Below are 10176 nucleotides of genomic sequence, written 5' to 3'. Positions count from 1 at the left end.
TGCTAATACTTGGAGCACGCAGAAACTATGGGAGGTGATGACTGCTTGTGTGATCATGCATAATATGATCGTAGAAGACGAGTGCCCGGAATGTCTGTACGATCAAGGCTTTCAGTTTCAAGGTGAGAATGTTGTGCCTGAGTATGGAGTAGCGGCAACATTTGAGCAGTTCACTTAGTTTCATGAAGACATGCATGATTGGGAAACTCATGTGCAACTGCAAAATGATTTGGTTGAGCATATGCGGACTCATGTTGGCAACCAATAGATGTATCTTCTTTTATTCGTTTGTAAAACTATGTGAAACATTTTTATTTTTATTTGGCCTGTAACTATACTATTTATTTGGGCGGACTATTTTGTTTGTTAAATTTTTATTTCACAATATGTTGAATGCAATGCAAAATTGGGCGGCCAGCCGGCCACGCCTGCACATATGGGTCGGCGTGTTGGATGTGCTGTCGACCCATATGAAAAACAGGACGGACGCCGGACGGGCAGCCGACCCAAACGGACAAAAAACGGACGAAATCGCCGTTCGTTTGGGTCGGCCCGTTGGAGTTGCTCTTATGTCATCCTCAGTGATCTCAACCTTATCTTCCGTTCTGACCGATGTCCCCGTCCGTCAGACTATCAAGACAACAAGCAGGAGCTTACGAAGATTGGAAAGAGATAACCAGTTAGAATTTGTTATGCTCACATGGTTACCAAGAATTTTGAGTCTATTTTTCACTTAATAATGCACCGCAGCTTGGTTAATGTTTCCCACAAAGTCATCCATACGAAGACTATATGGCAACCATGGGTGGAGTATTTGGTGGCGCAACATAGATGCCTAAAGGTGTTGGAGAGAGCACGTAGTACGTCCAAGTGCCCAACAACTCCTGGAGCCCACAGGTCAACGCAGACGACACAGGTCGCCAAAGACTCGGTCAGCTGAAATGCAGGGTGATTTTGCGGGGGAGGGGCAACGCGGGCGTCAAGAGAGTTCGTAGAAGATACGGGTCGCCAACGACGCGGTCATTTCTACGGGATAACAAAACACTGCGTCGTAGACTTCACTTGACCCGGCGAAGCACAGAGCTCCTCCACCTCCACTCTATATATTTGCCCTACACGACTTCACTGAGCCACTCACATCGTCCGCGCAACCAACCCCGATCGATCGAGGTGACCACAACCAAGCACCGAACCTTCCTCCGATTCGAGATCCCTACTGGGTAGTGAGCGAGCATGGACCTCCACCTCCCCATAGTTCACCCAGGCGCGGCGCCGGCGGGCAACGTCGAGATGGGCCACCAAGCACCAGCAGCAGCCGTGAACCCGCCGCCACCAGCGGCTCACGACCAGCCGGCCGTGAACCAGCAGCAGCTCGGCGGGCAGGGACCGAACACCTGGGTCGGCAACGACGCCAACACGCTGCTGGTGGTGGCCACGCTGATCACCACGCTCACCTACCAGCTCGGCACCAACATCCCCGGCGGGTACTGGCAGGAGACAAAGTCGGTGGACGGCAGGGAGCTTTACCGCGCCGGCGACCCCATCATGCGCGACCTGCACCGCCCAAGGTACGCGCGCGCCGTGAAAACCACTCGATCGGTCGTTCATGCCATGCCAGTATCGGTTGACATGCCGGATGTGCAGGTACTGGCTGTTCATGGCGGCGAGCTGGGCTGGGTTCGCGAGCTCGATGGTGATGACGCTGAGCCTGCTGGTGCGGATGTCGGCGGACTCGCGGCACGTGCGGTGGTCGTTCGTGGTGGCCTACTCCAGCCTCGTGCTCACCTTCGTGGTGTCGCAGCCCAGGACTCACCTGTCCATGGACATCCTCGTCTGGGCGGGCGTCCTCGCCTTCCTCTGGCTCGTCATCAGCGTCCACCCGGAGCACCGCACGCGCATCGTCCAGGCACTCTGCTGCAGCCACCGCAACTAGGAGTTGACTGGCGGGTGGCTCTATCGTCCAGCCGGATACGTAGTTTGATTGGCCAGGGAATTAGCGGTAGTTTTTTAAATAATCCGAGGGAGTATGCTCAGTGAACTAGTTATGGATGATTACCGTTTTCTTCAAGCTGTGTGACATATTGCTGATGTTAATGAATTGACGCGAGCTGTGTGACATACTGCTGATGTTAGTGAATGGACAGTCACGTGAAAGGAGAAAAAACACGGCAAAAATAACAGTGAAGGAGATTTTTTTTCTTCTGATAAACAATATAAGTTTCCTTTTAACAATCACCGTGGGGAGAGCATCCCCACCTGAATATATTACTCAAAGCGCCAGAGGCAGGGTTACAAGAGAGCGCTAGCGCGCAGGGAAAGGTATTGACGCCAAGACACGACAACCACCCTTTTATGAGGGAATCTAAGGTTTCAGAAGCGTAGTTCTAGGTGTGTGATTTTCATTGCGAAAAACAGAAGCGTTCCTAAAGCCCTAAATTTTCTATAAAATAGTGAGCACGACCGACGGCCAAATTTCGTAGTCGAGCCCGGTTGGTAAAGTTATATCCCAAATTACAACAAGCGAGAGTGGTGCGGCGAGCTGTAGGGCCTCCCAGACCTGAACTGCAAACGGGCACTGGACAAACAAGTGAGTAGCATCCTCCATCGGTGCATCACATCGCGGGCAAATAGAACCATTAGTGATCGTCTCCTTGAGGAGATTGTACTTGGTGTTGAGTAGAGGTGAGGGTAAACAGTGGCTAGAGGTTTATGAGTGATCCAATTATCGGTCCAAAAAAAGTAGTAAGGCCATTGTTTGTCGGCACAAAGGATATATTTTGAAGTGTAGGTAGCTGAGAGTTTACCACTTTCCAAAAAACGAGGGGTTTGTAGGTTTATCTGCGATGGAGTGGGAGTATCTATTATAGTACCAGTTTACCCAAGGTAGGCTCTTACCCTAAAGTAGTTTGAAAGCAAACTTCATTAGTAAGCAATTATTCCGGAGAAGCAAATTTTTTATGCCTAGACAACCAAATTTTAGGTTTGGAAACATTTTTCCAAGTAATAAGACACTGTGCTCCCGAGCAGTTTGCCGCGGCCCAAAAAAAGGCTCTACGAATCACGTCTAGTTGTTTTAAGATCTTTTTGGTGATACGGAAAACTGACATGAAATAAACCACTATTGAGTCGAGTGCAGAAGAGATTAGGGTAAGACGAGCTCCACAAGAGAGTAACCGAGCAACCCATCCAGTGAGGTGTTTTAAAGAGTGTTGGATGATGGGTTGGAAAGCTGGAGAAGGTAGTTTGGTGGGGGGAGGGAGGTAGACCAAGGTAAGGTTGAGGGAACGCAGAGATGACACATCTGAAGATGTTGCTAATTACATAGGCTAGGTTGGGTGAGAGGTGGACGGGGAGATACGTGTTTTGTGGAAATTGAGAGAGAGGCCGGTCACGTTGGCAAAATTATCGAGAATTTGTTTGAGCTAGGCCCCGTTGGAGGAGGCATTTGCCAGGATGAGAGTGTCATCCACGTATTGTAGGACGGTGGGGAGGAGGTTGGGGTCTAAAGAGTGGTGAAGAAGGCCATCATTATGAGCTAGTATGATCAGACGTTGCAGGATGTCGGCAACAAGGATGAAAAGGTAGGCGAGAGCGGGTCACCCTGACAAAGGATGTTTTTGCAATTTATCCACGTACTGGGCACACCATTTAGCATGACCACTATTTTTATAGAGGAGAGGAGGGAGTTGACCCATTGAACCCATTTCAGGGGGAAAACCCTATGAGTGAGAAGCTGCAAAAGGGTGGGGCAAGCGATTGAATGTAACATTCCAAATTTTCAATTTGGAATGTTATACACTAGATCATCATTGCATATCACATTTATTGCATTTTGGTTGATCCTAGAAATTTCACGCAACTCAAGGACCCTCGGAGAGAGTTGGGAATTTCGTTATTTTCATATTTGAGTTGTCTCAAATTTTGAAAATATGATCATTTGATTTTATTTATTTTCTCTTCAATTATTTTTATTACAAAAATATGAGAGAGGAAATAAAATGACTTTCCCAAAATAAAGAAATATTGAGGACTTAATAAAAAAATCAAATAAGATTTTATTTTGGTTTTATTTGCTATTTTATTTGAATTTAGAAAAAATGTGCGTTTTTTAAAATTGCATTAAGGCCCCAAATAAATGTTCATCCTCTGCGGCTTGATTTTAGAAGCCGGGGAAAATTTATTTCGGGATTTTTGGAGTCCATTTAGTATTCCTTTTGTTTTTTTTCCGAGCGTAATTATTTAAAAAAAAGTCCGAACCGACCTTGGGCCGTAACCGGCCAGGACTCCTCTTGGCCGGGCCTCTTATAAGCGCCCCGAGGCCCCCGGCCAAGCCCAGCCGCGCCCCCGCCCGAAAACCCTAACCCTAGCCGCCCGCCGCCGCCCGCCGCCGCCCGCCCGCGCCGCCACTGTCGCCGGACCGCCGCCGCCATTCGCCGGAGTCGCCGGAGGTAGTTTTTTTCTTTTTCGCCTTCGGTTTTTCTCAAAAAAAAACCGTTCGGTTTTCCGACGGTTTTGTTCGTTTTTTAGTTTCTGTTTTTTTAAATAGATCGGTTTTTCTGGTCTATTTAATTAAGAGCGTTCGTTCGTTCGTTCGTTTTAGCGAATGTTTGTCGTTTTTCTTTTTCTCGGATTAAATTCGCGATTTTTCTGATCGCGATTTCCTGATCCTATTTTCGTTTTAGTCTAACTTTTCGCTCGTTTATCGGAATCAGGCGATTCAAGCGCCTGGAGTTTCATCTCGAAACCCTCTTTCCGTTTAACCAACTCAAACAAGTTTTTGCCACTGTAAAAATTGCCCTAGATCCAGAATAGTAAACAAAGCATGTTTCTTTTGCCGTTTGTCTTCCGTTGCTTCGTTCGATTTGATTCTTTTTGCCAACCGGAGTTCTTAAGTTGAACTTTCTGGTTAGATCTCTTATTTGAGTTTTACCTGTGCATTAGTTGAGTACTATTGTATGCTTGTTTGTTTGCGATAGAGTACCCGAAGTGCGCTGCTTGCTACTTCGAATCGCTAGGTTTCCTGGATCATCAGCAAGGCAAGTAACACTTTGATCATGTTTTCCCTTTATCCAGTTTTATTGCATTAGATCAATCCTCACACATTGCATGATTAGGATCTAATTAAATTGTGGTTTTGGGAAGTAGATGAGGTAGAACCCATTACCTGTTATTATCAAACCCTTGGGAGTTACTTCTACGTTTGCTTATTATGCCATGCTATGCTAGTAGACGTGGATTGGGTGAGTGTATCCATGACAGATGTGAGATGGTTAAATTAATGGTTTATTTAAGGTGAGAACTTAAACACATATCTGGGTGAACTGAGGCACCTGGGTATTCCAGCGATTGCCTGTTTTCTTTACGGACCATCACCCAGGCTCAAAGGGATCATGAGATTATTCATGCTAGAAACTTCCGTGTGCAGCCACAAGCTATTATGGGCTCTATCATAGTTGATTAAGTTGTGCGAACTCTTATAGTAGTAGACTAGCAGATGTAGGGGAAAGTAGGTGTAATGGTCTACCCGATCGTAAGGTGCTAGCTCTTCTGAAACACTATGTCTCGGTCATCCGTCTTCTCAAACACCATGTAGTGCGAGAAACCAAACGGAGGCGATCGAGTCTTGTGGGGAAAAGTGTGCAAACCTCTACAGAGTGTATAAACTAATCATGATTAGCCGTGTCCCCGGTTATGGACATCTTGAGTATCTAGTATCTGGATTATCATGTGAATCTTAACATGTTACTCTAAAATTTAATTTTGTTGGGTTTTGTTTAATGATGATGCTTAATTGGGATTGAGAATGCTGTCAACCATTCTCAATGTTCAACAACTACCATGATAGTTAAATAAAATTTATTCCTTTGCAGTAGGGAAAAATTGGCTTTACGCAAAACTATAACCATAGAGCTTTCCACCAGCCAGATATGCATATAGAATAGCCTATTTCATTCCATTACTCTCTATGTGTTATTTTGCCAGCATATTCCATGTGCTGACCCGTTTCGGGTTGCAACGTTAATGTTGCAGACTTTTCAGACGACGATTAAGGTGTTTTGAGGTCGTGGTTCTATACTCAGTGATGTCGTTGGAGTTGATGAACTCACTTATTTTCCAAGCCTTCTGTTGTTATCGTTATTAGATGGCCTTAAGCCATATTTATTGTAATAGGTTCTCTTTTGAGACACTCGATGTAATAAGTGTGTGATTGCTACTCTGTTATAAATCGTTCAAGTACTGTGTGGTGTCAGCATTACTGATCCAGGGATGACACCTGAGCACAGAGATTAGACCGTTTGAGGTCTGGTCGCTACAAGATGGTATCAGAGCACACACTGACTGTAGGACACGACCACTAAGCTAAAGACCTAGATCACTACTCACTCTCTTCTTTTTCTGACTTCTCATCTTTTCTACTCTTTTAGGATGGCGGATGCAAGGAACAAGTTCACACAACCGGATGAAGATACACCCTTTGGACGTCACTGGAAGGAACTCAGTAAATACCTGAACATAGGAGTACCAAGCTTCACCGGAACCTACAACGCCACTTTACCCGAAGAAGAGCGCTGGATGATTGAAGTTCAAGTTCCAGGAAGGACGTTCATGCCAGTTACTGAGCCCATAGAGTTATCCTTTGATGCACCAACTTGGAGTCTAGGAAAGAGCATGGCAGCTCACATCGCCATGGGACGCATTGGAGAAGTCTACCGCAATGATCTCAAGGATACTATCTACCAGATTTGTGGGCGCAGAAATGAGCACTGGGAGATGATCAGCACCAGAAAGGATAGATCAGTTGCAACTTCTAACCAGGAGTTAAACCAGCACATTCGACGTCAGGAGAACCAGATGTGCGCCGACATGATAGATCTGAAGAAGGCGAGGATAAGAATCAAGGAACTGGAGGAAGAACTCAAGGCTACACATGAAGATTACGAAGAGGAAATCGAAGTATTAGTGGAGAAAAATGATGATCTAATCAAGAAGATCGGAATATTTATGGGAGGCCCTACACCAGTAGAAGAAGACGAAGAACCCAAGGAGATTCGCTCGGAAGACTACATCATCATCGATGACACTGACTCGGATCCAGACGATAGTGATGATGACTATGTTGATGAAGCTGGAGCAGATATAATGGAGTCTGCAACTGAAGAATATTTCTAGTAGACCACCTCAGCAGTAGTAGTAGTCCACCATGTAAATATAGTAGTCCGATCACTTTTGCGATAGTTAGATCGATTGTATGCCCTTGTTTGATTGATTGAAAGAAGTGAATTGTTTGCTTTTGCCTCATGTGCATATGGGTAGTGTTTTCTCTTTAGACCCCCTCTATTCTTAAATCTCATCTTTTTTGAAACCTCATATGCCTCCGAGACGTGATCCTGGATTTACCTTTCCACCGGAGCTCACCCAGTTGATCCAGCAGCAGAACACATTGATGCAGTTGTTAGTCCAGAATCAGAATCAGGGGAACAACAACAACAACCCACCACCACCACCACCACCACCACCCATTGATCACTTAGCCCGTTTTCTTAGGCTGAATCCGCCAGTGTTTTCCAGTAGCACCGAGCCGATAGTAGCAGATGATTGGCTCCGCAAGACAGCTAGAGAGTTGACCACAGCAGGATGCACAGATGCGGAAAAGGTGAAGTTTTCTGCACATCAGCTTGAAGGACCCACAACATCATGGTGGGAAAATTTCACAGCCACTTTCCCTGTCGACACTGTCACGTGGGACCAGTTTCAGCAGGCTTTTCAAACTGCCCATGTTTCAGCAGGAGCTATGGCCATGAAGAAGCGAGAGTTTCGCAACTTGCGCCAAGGAGGACGGACAGTTGGCCAGTATGTGGAGGACTTTAGTAAATTAGCACGTTATGCCCCAGATGACGTTGCTACGGATGCAGCTAAGCAGGAGAAGTTTCTGGAAGGACTGAACGATGAGTTGAGCATGCAGTTGATGCTAGCCACCTTCAACAACTACCAGGAGTTGGTAGATCATGCTCTCATGATTGAAGGGAAGCATCAGTAGATTGAGAATCGCAAGAGGAAGTATGGACAAGGGAAGTACAGTTCAGGAGCTCAGCAGAAGCCACGTTTTACCCCTAGACCGGGAGGACATTTTTAGCATACCCATGGAGGTGGTAGCTCGCACAGTCACAATGGCACCAAGAATGGTAATGGGAATGGAGGAAGCAACGGCCAGAACCGCACCAACCCATCAACCCCAGCCAAGAGAGACCTAAGCCAAGTCACTTGTTTTAAGTGCCAGAAGACCGGACATTATGCCAATGAATGCCCTGAATCACAGAATGGTAATGGCAATGGAAGCTCTGGGAAGAAGCCGAGCCCTTTCAACAGGGGACAGGTGAACCACGTTAACGTGGAGGAGGTTGAGGAGCAGCCGGATGCAGTAATCAGTAAGTTTTTGGTTAAGTCATTTACTGCACTCGTTCTTTTTGATACTGGTGCATCGCATTCATACATATCAAGGGGATTTGTGGATAAGTATAACCTGCCCACCAAAGTTCTTAGAACACCTATGTTAGTAAGCTCACCAGGAGCAGAGTATATGGCTAGCCAAGGATGTTTTCAAGTGCCATTAAGTATAGGTAGGCATGTGTTCCCCTCGGATTTAATCATTTTGGAATCACAAGGTTTGGATGTAATTCTAGGTATGGATTGGTTGTCGATGTATGGAGGAAACATCGATTGCGCCAGTAAGTCAATCTTGCTTACCACCCCAGAAGGGAGAAGGATCAAGTATGTATCCCGGCATGTGCCGAAGAGGACTCAAGTAAATTGTTTAACAGGAATTGTGCAGGAGGAAGTACCAGTAGTGAAGGATTTCCCCGATGTATTTCCAAAAGAATTGCCAGGCATGCCACCGGATAGAGATATTGAGTTTTTGATTAAGCTTTTGCCAGGCACAGGACCAATATCAAAGAGACCATATAGGATGCCCGCAAAGGATTTGGTGGAGATTAAGAAGCAAATTAAGGAGTTACTGGATAAAGGATACATTCGCCCAAGTTCATCGCCTTGGGGATCGCCAGTACTTCTAGTGGAAAAGAAGGATGGATCATTAAGGATGGTTGTTGATTATCGAGGTTTGAATGAAGTAACCATCAAGAACAAGTATCCACTACCGATGATCAATGATCTGTTTGATCGATTGCAAGGAGCTAAGGTATTTTCCAAGATCGATCTGCGATCAGGATACCACCAGTTGAAGATTCGAGAACAGGATATACCTAAGACGGCTTTTACCACCAGGTATGGGCTGTACGAGTATACCGTTATGTCATTTGGTCTGACTAACGTACCTGCATATTTTATGAACATGATGAACAAAGTGTTTATGGAGTTCTTGGATTAGTTCGTCGTAGTGTTCATTGATGATATCCTGGTTTACTCGAAGAATGAAGAGGAGCATAAGGAGCATTTGCGTTTGGTTCTTGGAAAGCTCAGGGAACATCAATTATATGCCAAGTTTAGCAAATGTGAGTTTTGGTTGAAAGAAGTTGGATTTCTCGGACACGTTATATCCGGAGAAGGTATAGCAGTAGATCCCACTAAAGTTGATACTGTGACCAAGTGGGAAGCGCCAACAACAGTTGGAGAGATCCGGAGTTTTCTTGGACTCGCGGGATACTACCGGAGGTTTATTGAGAATTTCTCAAAGATTGTGAAGCCTATGATGGAGTTGTTAAAGAAGGATACCAAGTTCAAATGGACTGAGGAATGTGAGGCTAGTTTCCAGGAGTTGAAGAAACGTTTGGTTACCTCACCAGTGTTGATTTTACCGGATCAGACCAAGGATTATGAGGTGTATTGTGACGCTTCACATCGAGGACTTGGAGTAGTGCTTATGCAGGAAGGAAGAGTTGTTTCATATGCCTCACGACAGCTTAAGCCTCATGAGTTAAATTATGCTATGCATGATTTGGAGTTAGCAGCCATAGTGCATGCATTGAAGACTTGGAGACATTTTCTGATTGGAAACCATTGCAAGGTGTACACGGATCACAAGAGTTTGAAGTATATTTTCACACAGAAGGAGTTGAACCTCAGACAAAGGAGATGATTGGAGCTCATCAAGGATTATGATATGAAATTGCATTATCACCCCGGAAAGGCTAACGTAGTAGCTGACGCGTTGAGCCGCAA

The 10176-nt window shown here is 45.5% G+C and overlaps 1 protein-coding gene across 1 annotated transcript; it reads left to right on the top strand.

The window, feature by feature from the left end:
- The first annotated feature begins 1150 nt into the window (after positions 1-1150).
- Positions 1151-2118, top strand: LOC119288721. The gene is made up of 2 exons (XM_037568278.1): positions 1151-1568; positions 1645-2118. The coding sequence occupies exons 1-2, from the start codon at positions 1234-1236 to the stop codon at positions 1931-1933; spliced, it is 624 nt and encodes a 207-aa protein (XP_037424175.1). The 5' UTR covers positions 1151-1233; the 3' UTR covers positions 1934-2118.
- The last annotated feature ends 8058 nt before the right edge of the window (positions 2119-10176 follow it).

The sequence above is a fragment of the Triticum dicoccoides genome, chromosome 4A (assembly GCF_002162155.2).
Source record: "Triticum dicoccoides isolate Atlit2015 ecotype Zavitan chromosome 4A, WEW_v2.0, whole genome shotgun sequence".
NCBI lineage: Eukaryota > Viridiplantae > Streptophyta > Magnoliopsida > Poales > Poaceae > Triticum > Triticum dicoccoides.
The sequence above is the reverse complement of the archived record's forward strand: the minus strand, read 5'-3'. Positions and strand labels throughout refer to the sequence as shown.